The sequence below is a fragment of the Trichosurus vulpecula genome, chromosome 8 (assembly GCF_011100635.1).
Source record: "Trichosurus vulpecula isolate mTriVul1 chromosome 8, mTriVul1.pri, whole genome shotgun sequence".
Lineage (NCBI taxonomy): Eukaryota > Metazoa > Chordata > Mammalia > Diprotodontia > Phalangeridae > Trichosurus > Trichosurus vulpecula.
This window is the reverse complement of record NC_050580.1, coordinates 36,367,369-36,387,450: the sequence shown is the minus strand read 5'-3', so window position 1 is coordinate 36,387,450 and position 20,082 is coordinate 36,367,369. Positions and strand designations below refer to the sequence as shown.

Genomic DNA, 20,082 nt, shown 5'->3' with positions numbered 1-20,082 from the left:
TGGGGGCGGGGCCCGGCGGGGTGTCCGTGCGTGCCGCCCGCGCCGGGTGCGCGAGGAGCGGAGGGGGCGGGGCGGTCTGGGGAGGGCAGGGCCGGGCTGGTGGTCTTGCTCGTCTGTCGCGCTCCGTGGCTCTCCGGGCGGGCGGGGGCGGGCAGCGGACGCAGGAAGGGGCGCGTGCGTCGCGGGGTCTGTTAGCGAGGCCGACCTCGCCACCCGAGCGGCCGCCGCGAGCCCAGGCTCGGGCGCCCCCGCCATCTTCGAGGCGGCCGGCCGGGCAGGGCCGGAGGCCGGGGCGCGGGGCGATCGCGGTCTCGGCGGCGGGACGGCGGGGCTCCCCCTGCCCGCGTCCCGGAGATGAGGCGAAGATGTCGGTGTCAGGGCTCAAGGCCGAGCTGAAGTTCCTGGAGTCCATCTTCGACAAGAACCACGAGCGGTTCCGGATCGTCAGCTGGAAGCTGGACGAGCTGCACTGCCAGTTCCTGCTGCTGCCTCCGGGCAGCCCGCACCCGCCGCCGCTCACCATCCACTGCAACATCACGGTGAGCGGGGCCGGGGGCCGAGACCCCCGCCGCGGGGGGCGGGGCCTCGCGGCCCCCAACCGCCTCCCCGCCGCGCAGGGCCCGGGGCGGGGGCTCCGGGGGCGGGGGAGGGGCGGCCCCGGGCTGACCCCGGCCGGGTGGGTGGGGCGCGCCCCGGAGACAAGCCCTCTGGCTTCCCGCCGCCTTGGGGGGGGGGGTGGGGAGCCAGCGCGGGGGTCCTCCCGCATAGGCGACCACCGCCTCCTGTCTTTAAAACCGCCAGCGCCCCTGGGGAAGGGGGCGCTTTAGCGAGCCCTGGGTCTGTTCTCCCGGGCGGGGCCTGGGTCAGGGTCCGGGTGGGGGAGGCCCCCCCCCCACCGGACGGTCGCTGGGAGACGGCCGAGGACTTGATTTGGAGCGAACGAGAACTTGTGGGCCCCGTGGAGAACTGCGCCGATTTTGCCGAGATTCTCCCCATTCTTTATTTTAATCGTTCAGGGTTTGTGATTTGATAGCGATGGATGTTCTCAGCCCCAAACTTTTATCTTTTAATCCTGAGCAGACTTTTGAGGGTGGGGGGCTTTGTGCAGACCCTAGCGGGAGGTGGAGGCGCATCTCGGTCTTCTCAGCCCCTTCCGAGGAGGAGCTGAGGCTGGACGTGTGACCTTCCGGCCCCTGGGCTGAAGGCGGTGCTGTGTGCGCGTCGGGTCTCTCAGTGTGTGTGTGTACACGTGTGTGTATGTGTGGATGCACAATACGCATACACTGCCAGGCCCTGTGTAGACAGATCTGTTCTGTGTGAGATGGGTGATGCTATTTCACGCTATAATAACCAAGATTTGCAAAAATACTTGACATACATTAACTCAATTTCCACAACCCTTCGAAGGGGGTGCAACAGTTCTCCCCATTTTACAGGTGAGGAAACTGAGGCTGTGGCTTGCCCCCGGTTCCTCAGCTAGTAATTGTCTGAGGCAGAATTTGAGCTCAGGTCTTCCTGACTTCTGAATCCTGCTCTCTATCCGCGCTACTAGAAGGTGAGAGATCTGGGTTACTAGTTTCAGATTTGGCTGTAACAAACTTAGAAGACACTCTGTCTTGGTCATCCTGTAATAAATGGCCTCCACCACCATGCCAACATTCCACTCCATCCCCTGTCATCATCCTGACTGGGTCTGAGGCCTGGAGCTGGGGCCATCTGATCCTACTCTCCTGTTACAGAGGAGGACCCTGGAACCAGGGAGCTTAGTGACTTGCCCAAGGCCATGAAGGGAGCAGGCTTCTGGGACAGGACTGGAGATTTGGAGTGCCTTGTGCTGGGGTCTAAGACTGAGAGGCTATCTGGAAGACTCAAACATAGGCGTCTCGCATGACATGCAAACGTATTTGTATGTATGCCTCATGAGTACTTTTTAGAGTTGGGAGGCCACAAATGCATTGGCAAAAATGAAATTATATTCAAAAAGTCAGGAAAAGACTGGTTACATCAGGGTGAGGTTCATTTAAACAGTTGTCTGTGGGCAGTTTATCAGCCTATTAGAGAAAATGTTAGTATCAATTCCAGACATGGGGAAAAAGGAGAATAAAAATGAGAAGACACAGAGTGTAATTGAGGTAACTCCATTCAAGCAACCTGACCTATTTTAACAAGCTCTAAAAGCTGGGAAATGGATTTTAAAAAATAGACATTGGCACAGACTACCACCATTTCCTCAGGAAGTTTAGCCAGCGTAAATCAGTTGTCACAACGAGGAGACAAAATAATCGTTGAAAACACCTTGGCTAGCAAACCTTTGATTTTTGCTAAACAGAAAAACGTGGCACCCAAGGGCAGTGATGCTTTAGAATCTAAACTCCCCTTGGAAAGCTTACAGAAGAGGATTGGGGAAAATGATGATGTATCAACTGATAAAGTAGCTAAGGACGGAGGCAGACAGAAGCTTTGATAATGGATGGTGGGAGACCCAAGTAAGCCCACTCATGATCCTGTGAGAGTTTTAAAATAAAAAGACAGCGACCAGACAAAAAAACAAAAAGGGCTTTGCTAGGCATCTTTAAGTCCTTTTTTTTCTCTCTCCGTGGCAGTACAGTGATAGCATTTGGGTTCTAACATCATAATGACTGCTGGATGAGGAAGCAGAAATGCACCAAGGAAGACAAAGATGGAAAGACCAGGGGGCTACACTGCCTATGTCATGAGGGAGTCTGTGCCAAAGGAGACAGTTTGGAGAGCACTGAGAGATCAGAGAGAGGGAGGATACCAAACTCTTATAAAATATTATGGGCCTCTTATTGTTTAAATAAAGGAGGAAGGGTAACATGAAAAAACCAATCGCCCTTTATCCATACTCTTAGGCATGGCGGCTATCCTGGATGAAGATAGGAGATTGGAATAGGAAGACTTGCAGGGGTTATAGTGTCCATTTGGATCATACTTCTGGCACAGTTCCTTAACTTCTTCAACTTATGTGACTTGTGTCATCCTCTGCTTCACCTCCCAGGGAGGTCACACATTGGAGCTCGTCATCATTCTTTAGCTCTCCCATTTGTGAGAAATTGATGTCTTTGCCTTCTCTTGGTCCCTGTGACCTTTTGTCTTTTGACTCTTCCCCTTCTTCAAGCCTATTACCCCTATTTTGGCTTTGCTTTTATCTCTGCCTATTCTTGACCCAATTATCAGCCAATTTTTATTGTTGTTAAAAAGAAAAATTCACTGTTCTGCCCTTCAATCCCTGTTCTTGCAAGGGTCCTATCCTCCTTGTCCTTAATCCTTGCTTGCATTGCTGCTTAGCATTCCGCCACAAACTTTGCTAATGCATCCATTTCAACATTTGTACTACCCTCATCCTTACCCAAAATGCCTCTTCACTCCAGTCCACAGTTCTATCCCAAGTCTTCTTCCCCTAAACCTTTAGAAGAGGACTTCGCCTCTTACTTTACTTAAAAATTCAAGGTCCTTAGATTATGACCCCAGATTGCTTTTTTCCCCTTTCCTCTCTTCTCAGATGATGAAGTGGGTCTTCGTCCTTGCCAGAGTTAACCTCTAAACCTGTGCCCTTGATCTCATCTGCCGTTCTTCATCATACTCTTTGAATTCACACCATCATTCTCTTTCATCTTAGATTTGTAAATTATCACATCTGGAAAGGAGGGACCGTGGCAGTCTTCTAAGACAACGCCTTGATTTTACTGATGAGGAAACTGAGATCTAACAGGATTAAGTGACTTGACTAATGTCATACAATGCTACCACTACCACCTGACACTTGTTTGGTGCTTTACTTACATTGTCATTTGTAGCACAATGGAGACGGAACGCAAATTCCTGCTTCATCCAGTCTTTTTTTAATTGTCCCATCTTCAGTCTTTCCTATTTTACTCATTCCTTTCCTTCTGCCTGAATACTTAGGTAGCCATAATAGTTCACATTTAGATAGTGCTTTGAGATTGTAAAACTCTGGGTAGAATTATCTCATTTGATACTCACTGCAACCCTGTGAAGTAGTTGCTGTTGTCTCCATTTTACAGTTAAATAAGTGAATGAATGAAAAAAGCATTTATTAAGTGCTTACTGTGTGCAAAGCCCTGGGGATATAAATAGAAAAGTAAGTCCCTGACCCCAAGAAGCTCACATTCTAATGGGGGAGACAATACATAGAAGGTTTCCACCAGAAAGCCAATGGAAAAGTCTCAAAGTCTGGTGGTCTTGGCAAAGCAGATGAGAATGTATCATATTTAACGTTACTTCTACTGATAAAATCATATCCATATCTGGTGTTGAATCGTTCAGTGGGCCAGAGACTTTGATGAGAACTTCCTTTTCTGGGGCTTCAGTAGATGTGGCTTCAGAACTCATAGAAGAAGCTGCTAGGCTGTATCTTTGCAGGACTGAAGGCTTTGAGAGCTGTGGGAAGCACCACTGTAGTCCAGGGGATGCTGCCACTCCCAGTGCTCTTGGGCTTCCCTGCCATCATTGGTACTTGGTTAAAGGTTGGTGGTGGTGGTGGCAAGGATGGTGGGTCCTTTTCCACAGTGATTTCTCCCCCAGTGATGGCTTTGGGGCTTGGGTTGGAAGTGGAATTGGTCTAGAGGTCAGTGTTCTGCCGAAGGCTTATCTGGGTCTGAAGGGAGAGGTCGTCAGGTGGTTTGCCTGGCATGTGCCATCCTCTGGATGAGGCTTAATGATGAGAGGTCACACGACTGGTGAATAGTTGAGGCAGAATTGGCCATGTCTAGCCCTTGTACATTACCACACTTCTGTCATCCTTGAAAAACAAGAGCAGAATACCCCTCTCAGACACACAGGAAAATTTAATACATGGTGGCTGCTTCTGCTTGTTTCACTACGCGCCTTTGTACATCTTCAGTAGGTGCTTAATAAATACTGAGCATTGAGTGATTCAGTTTCCTAATTCCCCCATTTGTGCTTTGTCACCACCTCAAATTACCTTTTATTTACATACTTATGGGCCTGTGTAAACTTGTTAAGGGCAGTCTGTCTGCTTGTTTTTGTTTTGGTTTTGACTTTAGCTTGCATGTAGTAAATGCTTAATAAATATAGATAGAACTGAATTCTCCTTTTCCTTCTGTGGTTTCTTTTCTGCCTCCTAGGGTCTCCCTCCAAGTTAGGTCCCTGCTCCCTCTGCTTGGTCCACTTCAGTTACGCAGATGCTGGGAAGAGCTCAGCCTGGTTTCTAGCTTTCACCTCAACGTTCAACCTGTCCGCAGTGTAAACTCATCAATCCCCTCCTCCCAAACGTCTCACCTCAGTCTGCCTGTTTGAGTGGATGGTTTCCCCATCCTTCTAGTTACCCAGGTTGGAGATGGCCATCACCTTTGACTCTGGTTCTCTTGCCCCTCCCACCGGTATGCCAAGGCCTGTGATTCTGCCTCTTTTCTTCTTCCTTATGTTTTCCCCTCTCCAAGTCTCGACCCCACACCCTTGTTCAAGTCCCACTACCCCAAGCCTGCCCTTAGAATAGGCCTCACTACTTTTCCTGCTTTTGGTAAGACAACTTGATCTCATGCTCTCACCTTTTACATTTATGTGTTTTCTAGAAGCCCTTTCTCCCTGTGTAGAATGGTCTCCTCTGCCTGACAGTCTTTTTCTTCCTTCGAAGCCCAGCGCAAATGCTAACTGCTTCCTTAAAGCCTTACTTGGTTTTTCCTCCTCAATAAATGAACTCTTCCATAGTGAATCCCATGTCATTCATCTTAATATTATCATTATGAGCTATTATATTATAAACAGGACAGAGACTTTTATTTTTGTCATCTAGTACTTTCCATAAGTCATTGCACATTTGTTTAATGTTGGTTTAAATGAATTTTTTTCATTCTGGGCCTCAGTTTCCTCATCTGTAAAATGAGAGGGTGGGAATTCCTTCCCATTTACTTACTTACCTTCTAGTTAATAAGTCTCAAAACACTTGAGAAACTAAAGTAAAAATAATTGTGTGCTAAGGCAGGGGTTGGCAAACTGGCCTACAGGCTAACTTGCTGCCTGTTTGTTCTCAGGCAGGCTGGATTTAGACCTCACTTTGTAGTCTGCAGTCCTTTGGGCCAGGCTTAGTCTGGGAAGCCTTCCCTGAAAGAGAGGAGGCTGAGCTGGATTTAGAAAGAAGTGTAGGATTTATAATGGTAAACAGGAAGGGGCATGGCATGTTCCAGGAATGGGAAAAGGATGACAGTGAGGAGAGTGTGACATGAAGGATATGGTCTAAGTGTATCAGAAGTTTAATATTGAATAGTCAGGAGAGTGGGAGATGATTGGAGAGCATTCAGTAACAGGCAGAGTAGTTTGACTTGAATTCTGTGAGCAGTGTGCCTCAGAAGGGTGATAAATGGTATTTTAGGTAGGCACATTGGGTGTGGGAACTTTCTACCAAAGCCTGGCCCGGCTTTATAGTAGTGAAATTGTTGGATCAAAGGGCACCAAGTCATATCTCATTTGTAGACTTTTTTTCCAGAATGGTTAAAGCACTTAATAGCACCACCAGGAGTACATAATTTAGTTTATCGCCCCATTCCCTGCTTCAGCATTGACGGTTTCTCTCTTTGCCAGTTTGTCAGTTATGAAGTGAAGCATTAAAGTTTTAATCTACATTTTTCTTATTGGTTATTTGGAGGGGTTTTTATATACTCAGTGATAGTTTCCATTTCTTTTGAAAAACGTTTGTTCCTCTCTTTTGACCACTTATCAGAGATTTGCTCTTCATTTTTGTCAGTTCACACTACATCTTGGCCATTAGACTTTTTAGATATTGTGAAGATTTTTTTCCCTCCAACTGACATTTTCTCTTTATATTCTACTTACATTGGTTTTTGTTGGTACAAAATCTTTTTATTTCAAAGTGGCCTATTTTGTCTTTTGTGATCATAACCAAACATTTTTTGTTTGGTTACGAATTGTACTCAAAATCATGGATCTGAAGGGAATCCCTTTCTGTTGTTTTCCCTGTTTGATTTTTTATTGATGTGACCTTTTCTGCTGAGGTTGTCTATCCATTTAAATGATGCTGTAAATACTGGGAGGTTCTGGTCTAACCCTCCAGAGGTCGTCACGTTGCAGTAGTTTTGTGGGGGTCTTCTGGAACATTTGACTCCTGTGTTTGATTGTTTCTTGGCTTTCCTTCACTTTGTTTATTCCAAGCCCCCCATTTTATAGATGAGGAAGCTGAGGCCCAGAGGGATGAAATGGTATGCAACAGGCCACATGCTGCCAGCGTCCTTGGCTGCAGAGGCAGGGCTCTTTCCACTTGTGCCACATTCCATCTTGGCCTTCGCACCATTTTCTCTGTGTGAGCCATTCTTGGCAATACTCTGCATCCCATTTAGACACTTTTATTACCTGCCATGGTGATTATTCTGAAATCAGGGTGTGCCATGATTCTCAGCCCTAGAGCCTCACTGGGAGATAACTGGGCTGCAACAGATGCGCTTTTTTGAGAGGGAGCAGCTTGGGATCATTGAAAGCACAGCCCAGTTTCTCACATATGCCTTGGGCTTGTTTCCTCCTCCCAGTCAGTTCTGGGCCCTGCTCTCTGTCTGGAGTGCCGATCCAAGGTAAATGTACTAAGGGAATAATTATCCTCTGTGGAATCTTAACTGTTTTAAAGAGATCACCAAAACTAGGAGACTGAAATAGCCCAGAAACTACTTCAATCAGCATTTGATCTCCTTCCCATAGTGGAGAGAGGTCAGAGCCAAGGGTAAGAGTAGTGTCATAAGAGCTGGCATTGGTTTAGCTTTTCAAGGTTTGCAAAGTTTTTTTGGCGGGGCGGAGAGGGGAAGGGGAACGTTTTCATTTGATTCTCACAATGACCCTGTGAGGTAGGTGCTATTATTATCCCTGTGTTACAGATGAGGAAACTATGACTTGAAGGGGTTAAGTGACTTGTCTGAAAGGCTAGAAAGTTTTCATGAGGTAAGGGAGGATGTGAACAAAGGTGTGGAAGTGGGAAAATCACAGGCCGGAATCATAGTGCCCAGAAGAAGGGAGGTGATAGTTCTATAGCAGTCTCTACTAGTTAGAGCACATCCCCTAATAATGCTACTAATCCTAATTAATAAAAAACCTTAAATTTGTGTAGCACTTGAAAGTTTTCCAAAAAATTATCACATGTTTTTTATTTACCCACAACCTCAGGAGGTGAGCAGGATAGTTAATAAAGGAAAGACATTAAACTGGAGTGTGTCCAGAGAAGTGAAATCAGAATGGCAAGTTGGATGGGAAACTAAGGCATGTGATTACTCGTTAAAGGAACTGTAGAAATTATCTTTAGGAAGAGAAGATTTAGGAGGAATGATGGTTGACATTAAGTATTGGAAGGACAATCGTATGGAAGAGTGATTAGTTTGTTCTACTTAGCTCCCAAGGACAGAGATGTTTCAGCTGAATTTAAGGAGCTATCCAAAGTGGAAAGGGCCAAAAGACCTGAAGACCTAGTGAATGAGTACCGATTGGCGATGGTAGAGAAGACGTTTCCTGTTCACATAAGACTTGATGATCTCTGAGATTACGTGAGCAGGAATCTTAATTATTATGTCAATAAATTGCTGTACTTTTGAAAATCTAGAGATGATTGGAAGGGGGCATGTGATAGATTCGGTCATCAGACCTTGCAACCAAGATGACAAATAGGCTAATCTTCATTTGTTATTGTTTGCCCAGCAGAAATCCTTTTCTAAGTAAAAGACTATAAAGAGCTGTTAATCAGTTTTTTATTCCTCTATTTTCTTTTATTTCAAGATTATGTGTTATGAAAATGTTAGTTCATTGGGTTGGTTAGACTATCTGGGTCTAAAACCCTGTAACCTTAGGCCAAGGTTTCTTATCCTTTCTTATGTTTATCAACCCTTTTAGCAGCATGGTGAAGCCTCTGGACCCCTTATTAGAATAATTTTCAAATGCATAAAATACATAGGATTGCAAAGGAAATCCATCCTGTTGAAATATAATCATCAAAGTATTTTTTCAAACCAAATTCACTGCCCCCGGGTTAAGAATCCCTGCCTTAGGCAAAGCAGTGAAATGGAAGTGGTTAATACCTGCTTAGTCTACCTTGTAAGATTATCATGGGGATCAAATGAGATAATTTATGTGAAAAGGCTTTTAAGACTTCAAAGTTCAGTAAAAATAGAAAGTGTTGATCCATGATCATCATTACTATTATTAGGCATTGCCAGAGACTGTGCAGAGTACTTCTCAGAAAGGCCTTGGAGGAAGTGGAGAGGTGGGATCCTTGCTGAGGAATTCCTCTGTCCTCCAGCTCTTTACTACACCATCTTCGTTCTTCAGTTTTCTTGCTCTTTAAACTAAGGATAAGTAGTTTACTTAGAGCAGTAAAGAGGAACTAAGAGTATGGACTCAGGAGCAGGAGTTCCATTTTTCTTCTTTCTCCCCCTTGCACTGAGCTCCATAAATGGCCATGGTTTAGTCCAGAAGGAATGTTTATTGTGAATAGTCTAAACGATTTAGAGGTGACACTATATAGACAGATTCTTTAGTTACTCTTCTTGGTGTTGGGGGAGGTAGATTTCTCTGAAAAGAACAGATGGCTAAGACCTTTTCCTCTTTTTTATGAAAAGTGTAACCCCCCGTAAATTGTGTTTGTCCTAGAAACCCTGGAAAAAAGAGAGCCCCAAGTAGGTTTCATTTTAGTGATTAACAAAGAGGTCACTTGGAAATAAGACGCTGGACTGGGGATGCTGTGAGCTGGATAAGCAGAGGCCATGTCTTGTGGTTCCTAAAATAACATGCCCGCTCCCTTTAGGCTTGTCTCCCAAGAGAGAGTCTGAAGTGGATCATTCTTTTTGCTGTGACATGTCACTCTCTTCAGCTGTGTCCTTACTGCTTTCTCCTGGATGCTGCTTTGGGTCGCTTTTCTCTCAATTCCCATCTTCCTACACATAATGATTCAAGGCACAACAATGAAATTAAAATGATCTTTGTTCCTTAATACTGAGTATTGAAAAAATTATTTTCTCATCTTTAGACCTGTTTTCTAAAAACTTTATAATCTCTGCCGTTGTGGTCTTTGGTCATAGCAAACACTGAGTTTCCTGCTCACGTAGAATAGAATATAAGAGGTCTCGTCGTCTGCCTCTACCTGAGTAAGAATCCTCTCTGTAACATCCCTAGCAAGCGGTTCTTCATCCATTGAAGACCTCCAGTGATGAGCAAGCTCACTGTTTGTCAAGGCAGGCCCTTCTGCTTGTGGACATTTGTCAGGCAGTTTATTCTTAAGTTGCCTCACTGCAACATCTGTCTATGGCTCTTAGCTAGTTTTGCTCTTTTCCACATAAAAGCCCTTCAGATATTCCCAAAGCATGAGCTGTATCAGGTACCAACTTTTATATCTTAATCACTGTTTATTGAATGACTTGTTGGTCATTGGGAAATTTTAAAATTGTAGTTGAGTTATCTACCTGACTAGACTGAGAAGTAACCTCTGGACAGCACATACGTTCCACTGTTATACTTCTGATGTCAAGAGAAAGAGGAAGACCTTGCAGTTTTCTAGCTCATCAGGTGGACCTGGCAGAAGTTTTGACTACAATGGGTAAGCGTGGAGCAGCATAATCTGAATCCTGGAGAGAATTGCCCACACCGAGGATAAGGTCATGGATCCAATCGAGTGTGAATATTCTCATGTTTTCTTTTTTTTTCTCCTATACCACCTGGTAATTTGGCCACCCATTTTCTTGAGCAACATAATTTTAAAAGTTGTCTTAATTGCCACCTACAATAGTTTGTAAACTGGTTTTAGCTATTTTTTTTTATTCCTGAAGAGCTAATAAAAGTATCAACTGGAGTCATCACAACCCATTGGAAAGGTGCCAGAAATTGAGCTTTGTGCCTGGCAATTGTGCTGATTTTTGCCATGAGAGCAATGCTTTCTTTGTTCTGAATTATTGCATTTGGTATGTGGAAGTCTAGAGATGTCAGAATCGAGTTCTTGAGGTTTCCAGACCAGGTAAATCCTGTAGTCAGTGACCTTTCAAACATCCTGGTATTTACTCAGTTAGCCTTGAGCAACGCCCCAGCTTACTTGGGATTCTGGATAGGTAATAAACCTGTCAGTTCATTAGCCTAGAGCTGTCGGGGTGAGGAAGCTCCTGGGACCTAAGCCCATTGGCCTGGGGTAGTAAAGAGACTTAGTGAGAGGAGAGCCCTGCGTACCCCAGACCTTTTCTCCACTGAGCTGCTTCTTCATGTTGGAAGAGGACCGATGACATCATTGCTCCACCTCTCTTAGGAAGGAGCCCTCTGATTTTGCTTTGGTGTTTTCATTTTTACTTTTTGTTTTGTCCTCAGTTTTTAAGAAAAAGCCTTTATTACTGGGAGCCTTATAAATGGACATTCTTGTGCCACAGGAACGGTGGGACTTTGGGGTTCAGGAGGCCTGGGTTAGAGGTTCCCATGGTTCTGGCTTTTGACCCTTTTTTTCTTCTCTCACCTTCCCTTTGCACTTGTATTCATTCCTATCACTTTAGTTCATATGACTCTAAGATTTATATCTCAGGACTATATGAAAACAGGCATTAAAATACATCAAATGACGGACTGACTCTTAGAAACATTTTAGACAGTGTTGTACAGGAAGTTACAAAACTGTTAATACCACTTTGACCCAGCAATTCAAATGTTAGGACTCTATCCCCAAAACTTTTTAAAAAAGAATCCACACATACAAAAACACTCATAACTGGTATTTGTAATAGCAAAAAAGTGGAGACAACATATATGTCCAAGAATTGGAGAATGGCTGAATAAGTGTGGTAAATTAATATAATGAATTATGGAACTCTTAAGAATTGATCAAAATGAAGCATGTGAGGAAATAAGGAAGAACCTATACAAGGTGTTGCAAATTGAAGTCACTGGAATTATAAATGCAGCAACTACAGGTATATCTTTTAGAAAAGGAAAATGGGCCAAATGTGTTAAAATTTTGGGCAGGCTTGGGTGGGAGGGAACGGCACATAACCAGAGCATTTTGTTTGCTTACTATCTTTAATTCACTTAGTTCTTCCTCTTAAAGGTTTCAGGCATGGCACAGTAGAAAGGACTTTGGCTTTGGAGGCCAAGGATGCTTTGTATCCTGCTTTTGAGGTTTACTATCCCTTTTACCTTGGACAAATAACTGAATCTCTCTGGGCCTCAGCTTCTTCATCTGCAAAATGAGGGAATTGGTTGGTCTCTGAGGTCCTTTCTAGCTCTAGAGCCATGATCATAAGGTTATTATTTTGTATGTTCATTTGACTTTTGTTGACTAATAGGGCTCACCTCTTCTTGATCTGTAGACCTGTAGTAATTGCCTTGAGACCACCTTCATTTAGATATCCCACCAGCCTCAAACCATATGCTCACCTTTCTTCCTGCCCCATTCAGCTATGACCAGAGGCTCCTTCTCTCATACCCAACTAGGGGACAGCTCATCAGTTCCACCACTGAAGCTTCCCTGAGATTTCTACCCCAACCCCACCCCACCCCCCCCCGATGTCCACTCCAGGCCTTCATTGCCACCAGCCTAGATTATTGTCTTTGTAGTAACCACCTCATAATTCTTTGTGTTAACACTGCTCTCTCTTGCTCAGATCCATCTTTTTTTTTTATTGCTGTCATAATAAACATATTTGTATATAGATTACTCTGCTAAAAATATTGGGTTCCTTATTATTTACCAAGTAAAATTTATGATCCTTTGCTTGGCATTCAAGACCTTCTGTAATCTGCTTCCACCTTCCTTTTCTCTCCCTCTGTTATGCATCTACTCACACTATACCATAGAGCCAAACTGAACTCCTTCCCTCCTGGACAGTGCCGTCCCCCCTACCCTGTGGTGCCTCTTCTCCTCTTTTCGGTGCTTACGTGGACCTTCCTTCCTTGTTTGTCCTTCTGGAAAATGGTATTTTTAGGTATCAGCTTTTCCACTATGAGAGTGGAGTATAATATAAATGATTCTGCCTCTGGGCTGACCCTGCCTAACATAGCTGATTTGTTAGAAGAAAATATGACTAGGCAAACTAATGTTAGCAGGTGCAGTTATCTCTGTAAAACAATATTGCCAAGTTTTGTGAGGTCAGAGAGGATTAAGCTATTGTGAAGTTCTTATGCATGGTAAGGGTCTCTCCCTAGAGTCTCAGATGAGCCAAAGGAGCTATGGTTTTGTAGCTAGAATTTGGGCTGTTACTGAATTTTCCTCTGCCTGCTCTTTCATTCAGTTGACCGTAGCTTGTTAGTCACCTCCATGAAGCTTTCCCAGAATCCTTCCCCCACCCTCTTAAAGTTTCAAATTACTCATAGCAGTTTGCCTTGACTCTGGCTTTGCACTTAGTTTGGTCTCTCCTGTATCTTTCTTGCATCGTAGCATCCTAGTTATTTGTGCAATTCTCTTCCTGTCTTTCTCCCCTTCCCTCCTGCGTTAGATTATGAAACCTTTGAGTAGGGCCTGTGCCCTGTCTGACTTTGCATCCTCAGTACCTGGAGCAGCTCCATGCATCTAGGTACTGTATACAACTGATCTGGGCCTTTCAGTGGACTGTAGGCTGGAGTCTGAGTCACCACTATGATGTGGACGCTATAGAAGATAGTTGGCAGCTTGGGCTGTGTTAAGAGAAGCATCGCTTCCAGAGAGTCCCTCTGTAGTCTGCCGTGAGCCAGATCCAGTCTCGGTGTACCACAGTTTGAGAAAACTATTGAGTTTGGAGATTATCCAGAGGATAGGAAAGGTCACATAAGGTCAGGTGAAGAGATAACTGTTGGAAGGGAGGGGTGGTAGGAGATGAGATCTGTATTCAGGTGTTTGAGGGGCTTTCATGTGCAGGAGGGCTCCGGAACGGCAGAGCCAGGAACAATGGTCAGGGAAATCGCCGAGGCCGAGCTTGTAAAAAGAACTTAGCCTTCTTTACTGGAGGTCTTCCCAAATTGGTGTATGACCACTTGTCGGCAATGTTATGATGGGGATTCCTTGCAGGTATGGATTGGCCTAGATGGTCTCTTCCTTCTAAGTTCTGTGATAAATGCTTGTCGACTTAAAATTGTTGAATGTAACCATTTGGAACCTTACTTCCTCCCCTGGGACCTCTACTTAGTTTTAAATTACGTTTTAGTGTGTTATCCCACTTGAGCTTCTAACTAAACTATATTCTTTGATAAATATGAGCTTAGTTTCTTAGGGAAGAAAAAGGCTAGATTGGGACAAAGGAGAACCGGGTTCTAGTTGTGTCTCAGACTGGCTGTGTGAGTTTGTTCAGATCCCTCTGACTGTGTATCAGGTTCCTCATGTGCAGCATGAGAGGATTGGCGTAGATAATCTCCAAGGTCCATCTCTAGCATCCTGTGGATTCAGAAACCATCGATTTTGAATTGGACGGATGGTAGAGGTCATCGAGTCCTACACCCTCATTTTACAGATGAAGTTAAATGGTGCCACAGGTTCCTGAGAGAGGTCTCTGGCTCCCAGTGTGTGTCCGTTGGTGTGTCCATTGTGGTGTCTGGCCTCTGCTGCTCTCCGTGCTTCTGACTGAAACCCACTTAGTCTACATTTAACTAGAACTAGAGGAAATGTGCTGTCTAGAAGAAATGAAGGAAAGCGCCGTTCTTCCCTCCATGGCTGTCGTTCAGGTGTCTGGGTGTTGGCATCAGCCGCAGATCCTCTCCTGGCTTTTCTTTGTGCTCAAGTCTCGGGCCCCTCCAGGCCTGTGCTGCCGAGAGTGCTGTGGATGTGGCGCTGGGCAGAAGAGGCTGGTCTATGTGGCATTATTGTTCTCATGGTGCTTGGGACATGAAGAGAACATGGCCACACGTCAGGGAAGACTCAGTGAAGGCTCGATAGGCTTTGTTTCATTTCTTCATTCCAAAAAGCATATGGCTGGCGAAATCAGTTAGCGACTCATTTGGTATGAATATATTTGTGGTTATCTAATGCTGGGCCTTTTTACAAAGCTGAACTTGTTCTTTTTTGAAGAAAGAAAACACTCATTTAAAAAAATCAGTTCTAGTTAATGTAAGCAGTTACTTTATTATCAATTATGATCCAGTGCGATGTTAAGATGAATAGTTTTCATTCATTTTCTGTTCACTTGGTCTTCTGAGAAGATGGGACTAGGGCTGTGCAAATTGACTCCAGAGTAAGAAGAGAGATAATTTTATAGAAGTTTTTCTTTGAATACTCGGGTTCTACCATAATTACCTTTGTGTGTTGGCTGCAAAATCCTAAGTTTCCTGCTCCCATGCAGGTTGGGCTCTTAAAAGATATTGGGGCCATCCTTGGGATTCACTTGGCTTAGGGGACTAAGAATTCAAGTGGTTTACGTCACTTCTGGTTACTGGATTTAAAATATCCATGGGGGCTTCAGCCTGGCTTTGAGGTTTGGCTGGCAAACCTGGGTGAGAAACTCAGAGGAACACCCTCCCCTGCTGCAGCCCAGGAAGGCTTCTTTTGTTAATTGTTGGTGACTTAGGAGTATCTCATTTTGTCCTCATATTGTACCTAAACCCCTACCAGGGCTTTGGTTGGAGCAAGCTTAGCCCAGAAGACCGTGGGAAGAAACATGTTCCACATCATTTACTTTTGTGATGTTTCTGTGTTCTTCAGGATCCTGTGTCTCCAAGTTTTGAACAATTTATACCATATATGTAAATGAACTTAAAATTCCCCTCTTAAGGGAGCTTGAAAAAATTAGATTAAAATGTAGTTTTGCTTTTGGCATAATTTCTTTTTAAAAAAAATAGGTTTTTACTGATATCTTTAGTTTTTATAATACCTGCATTTCCTCCTGTATCCCTTCCCCACATCTTTCCCAGAGTGCCATTCCTTAAATAAAAGATTTTTTGTAAGAGTAAGAAAAATTTAGCAAAAACAATCAATACTTCAAAAAAAATTTAACATCATATGGATTATTACACACCTATAGGCCATCTCCTCTGCTGAGGAGTTGAGAGAGGTATCCTCTTATGCTTTCCCCTGGGGGCCAAGTTCTTAGTGTTCTAATTTTGCAATATTCGAGTTTGATTTTTTTTGTGGTTATTTCTATTTTATATTGTTGTAGTCATTATATATGTGTGTGTGTGTGTGTGTGTGTGTGTGTGTGTGTGTGTGTGTGTGTGTGTATGCATACATACATTGTTTTCCTGCTCCTGCTTACTTTACTTTGCGTGAGCTCATGTATTTCCACCTTGGCATTCATCTTGTTTGTTGTTCTTACCCAGTAATATTCCATATTCATGTACCAGAATATATTTAGCCATTCTCAAATCAGTGGGCATCTACTTTGTTTTCAGGTTTTTTGCTACCACAAAAAAGTGCTGTTATAAATATCCTTTATTTTTTGTCATTGAGATCTATCTAAATGATATCTCCTTGATGCCTAGTGGTAAAATATCAAAGGGTCAAAGGTTATGAGCATGGTGGTCACTTTCTTACATAATTCCAAATTGCTTTCCACAGTGGCTGTGATGGAGTGCTTAGGTGCCTGTGCTTAGACCCCAATTCCAAGGTCACATTTCTCCCTAGCCTCAAAACACTGTCCTTTGGCAGCTTCTCCCCAGCCCAAGGACACTATGCCTAACAATTACTCACGAGTGGGCCCCAGCAAACACTTATCTCTCTCTCTAGTATAGTAACAAACCACACCTGTAGGAATTATTAGTTTGAACTGGCTTTGTACTAGCTCATAAAGATATTCGGTACCCACTGGACTATCATATCAATTCCCTATCTCATTATATTCAACCTGAAATCTTCATTATGTGTATGCTAGATTTTAGACATATGTATACTCCCTGCATCTCTCTTGTCAAACAAGACATTATTGGATGGCAGACTGGACATTCTTCAGTCAGCCCTGACCTCTAGTTGACTTAGTGAAGTTGCAGGCCTAAAAACCACACCTCCCTGTAGCCTCGCCTTGGGTTTTTCCTAGTGAACTCTGGGTAAAATGCCTGTGCAGTAGATATAAAAAGTGCATGTTCCTTTAAGAACTGACTACTCCTTAACCTCTCCTTAATCCCACCCTGAATTACCTAGTTAGAATATTTGGCCCATGTTTTACTATAGTTTATCCTATAAATCCAGTATAAATCTTTGCCACCTTGACTTAAAGAATGTTTGAGTCTGTGAATTCATTCCAGATGACCCTGTTCAGTATTCTGATCTTGGCAGGGAGGTCCCTGAACCCCTCAAGCCGCATTCACATAGCACCCCCCCAAGAATAAAACAGTGTGCCTGCCTTTGCTCAACCCTTCCAGCATTGGCTATGCCCATCTTTTGTCATCTTTGCCACTTTGCTGGCTATGAAGTAAACTCTCAAGGTTGTTTTGATTTGCAGTTCTAGAAGTAGTGATGGAACATTCTTTCATGTGGTTAACAGTGTGCAGTTCTTCTTTTGAGAACTGTAAGGAATACTTTACTTTTATAAAGGTATATTTTTATTGTCATCTTTTATTTATATATCTGGAAACAAAGTAGTTGCCTATTTGGGAAATGGCTATGTAAATATAATGGAATATTATTATGCCATAAGAAATGATGAATATGAAAAATACATAGAATTAAAGGAAGAATTCTCTGCAGAATGAAGTTAAGTAGAACTAGAAAAAATTTATACAATGACTATAGCAGTGTAAATTGAAAGAATAAGAAACTGAAACTGAATGCAGTGTTATAATGACCAAGCTTGGCCTTAGAGAAGGTCCGAAAACATTTTGGAGGTGGGAGACTTGGTACAGAACACAGCATATACCATCAGACTCCATTGATTGGGTTAGTTTTGCTGAATTGCTTTTTTTCTTCATTACCTTTTAGAAGGGTTGGCTTACTGTTTTGGGGGGAAAGAGGGGCTTGGCACCTAGGTGCCCCTGACTCCCTATTAAGGGATATAGGTTCCTTTCCTTTTAATATGAAAAGAGCTCTACATTAGTTCTAGCTGATTATGATGAAATTTTGTACAGAGCCCCAAATACTGAGGGGGAAAAAATCAGGATCCTTGACTAAGTCAATTTGAAAGGTATCAAAGGAGGGGGAAGAATTTTATGGCTCTGGTTTACTTTTAAAATTAAAGAAAGACATTTTCCTCTCTTGCTAGCTTGGTCCATCTGTCCTAGGTGACTAGGGATCAGGAAGGACTTGAATATGTGGCATGTGTGGTAATTATTTGTCTAACTGCCTCTGTGATGTTTTAAAGGGGCCCAAATAACCAAATGCTTAGATTCCCTGGGCTTGTAGTACTACATCTTTAATGGGGTCTGATCTTATCCTAAGGCTGATAGACCAGAAGCATCTGAACAATTATTGTGAGGAAAATAACACAATTTGTTTTGGGGTATGTATGGCCTTTTCTATTCCTCCTAGACACTTAACATATTTTAATTTATATTACAACACTTATGTCTTATTTCTAGTCCTCAATTACAAGCTTCTTGAGAGCACAGATTTCCTTACTTATGTGTTTCTCCCTCCCACTTAGCAGTTGTACATTGTATATAATGGAACCTTGATGATAAATGTTTATTGAATTTCAAACAAGGCATTTCTGGTAGGAGATTTCTGGAAGGGAATGGTGGAAGAGGGCCAGTAGTTTTGCAAAACAATCTCTCTTACATGGTGCTGAGCCATAAGCTGGTTGTACTAAAGTTTGGGGTTTTTTGCCAGGGTCAATAAGAATTTTTCATAATGATATTTTTAGAGATTGGGAATTCCGATGTATGGACAAAAAAACCCCAACCATTAATTGCGCAACCAGGTTGAACTGGTAGATAAATGACTGTCCTTGGAATCCGAAGTACCAGATTTTGAATTTTGGGTCACTTTTTAGCTTCTTGGCCTCAGTTTCCTTGTCCATAAATGTGTTTAGTAGCTATATCACTTAGCTCATGGGCTTGTCGTGAGGATTGATAGATGTAAACAGTTCTGTAACACATGAAGTGCTGTGTGAGCTTCAGATTGGTTTTTATTGTTATTGAAGACTTGCTATTGATTATTGTTGTTGAAGACAGCTCCAAGTACATTTTCCAGCTATTTTATTTTATTACCTCTGATTATAATTAATAAAACCTTGTTTTTTTTTAAATTGACACTTCGTAAGAATGTAAATATTGTTAAAACTCCCCAGTCACCTCTCTGAAACTGTTCTGTATAATATGCGTTATTTGGCCTATGCATCCTTAACCATAGTTTAATTACTTCAACCGGCTTTTGTAAAAATAAAAATTGGTAACCTAAATGCTTTTTCCCCCCTTCAGATTTGGTATAAGATTCCAGCATATGATAAACCCAGCACTTAATTACGTAACTTAGCGCCTAGCAAAACAACCATCAAATAAAAATGTGACTGTGTATAAACAGTCTTGATATGGAGGAGTTGGGGGATGCCCAGGACCAGCAACACACAAGGTTAGAGCTCACGGACCAATGGAGAGTCTAAAAGGGCATATACAGAGGATTCAAAGGAGCAGGGATAGGGCCGAACACAGGAGGGTGGCCCAATTCGATAAAAAGGGCATCAAGGCTGCTAAAGCACAGGATGCTCCAAGTGCAGCAAAGAGAGCTAAGGACCACAGGAAGAGTTTGTTAAAGCCACCCCCAGCCTTACCTGCTTAGGGTGCCTGGGATGATGTTAATCAAGCAGCAGCTTATGTGTTATCCCATTTGGTGCTCACAACAGCTGAGACAAAGGTGAAGTGACTTGCCCAGGGTCACACATTTCCTAAGTGTCAGAGGCAGGATTTGAACTCAGTCAGGTCTTCTTGATTCAAAGGCCAGTGCTACAGACAAAGCAAGCATTTGTTAAACGCTTTCTGTGTACCAGACATTGGAGTACAAATACAAGCAAAAGTGAAGGCAATTTCTGCCCATGGTGAGCTTATATTCCGAGGGGGTGGTATTAAGACAGCGCATAAAAAAACATTGAATAATTGCACATGTATAACCTATATCTGACTGCTTACCATCTTGGGGGGTGGGAAAGAAGGAGAACTAGAATTTTCAGTTTTATTTTATTTTTCATTTTCAACGTTCACTTTTGTAAGATTTTGAGCTCCAGATTTTTCCCCCTCTCT

General features: G+C 43.3%; 1 protein-coding gene across 1 annotated transcript in view; it reads left to right on the top strand.

Moving 5' to 3' along the window:
* The first annotated feature begins 233 nt into the window (after positions 1-233).
* The window catches only part of UBE2Q2 (ubiquitin conjugating enzyme E2 Q2), a 64,089-nt gene continuing 44,240 nt past the window's right edge, over positions 234-20,082 (top strand). Inside the window, exon 1 of the mRNA XM_036735927.1 lies at positions 234-539. Within this exon, the coding sequence (XP_036591822.1) occupies positions 366-539 (174 nt within the window). The 5' untranslated portion in view covers positions 234-365. The remainder of the gene's footprint in view (positions 540-20,082) is intronic.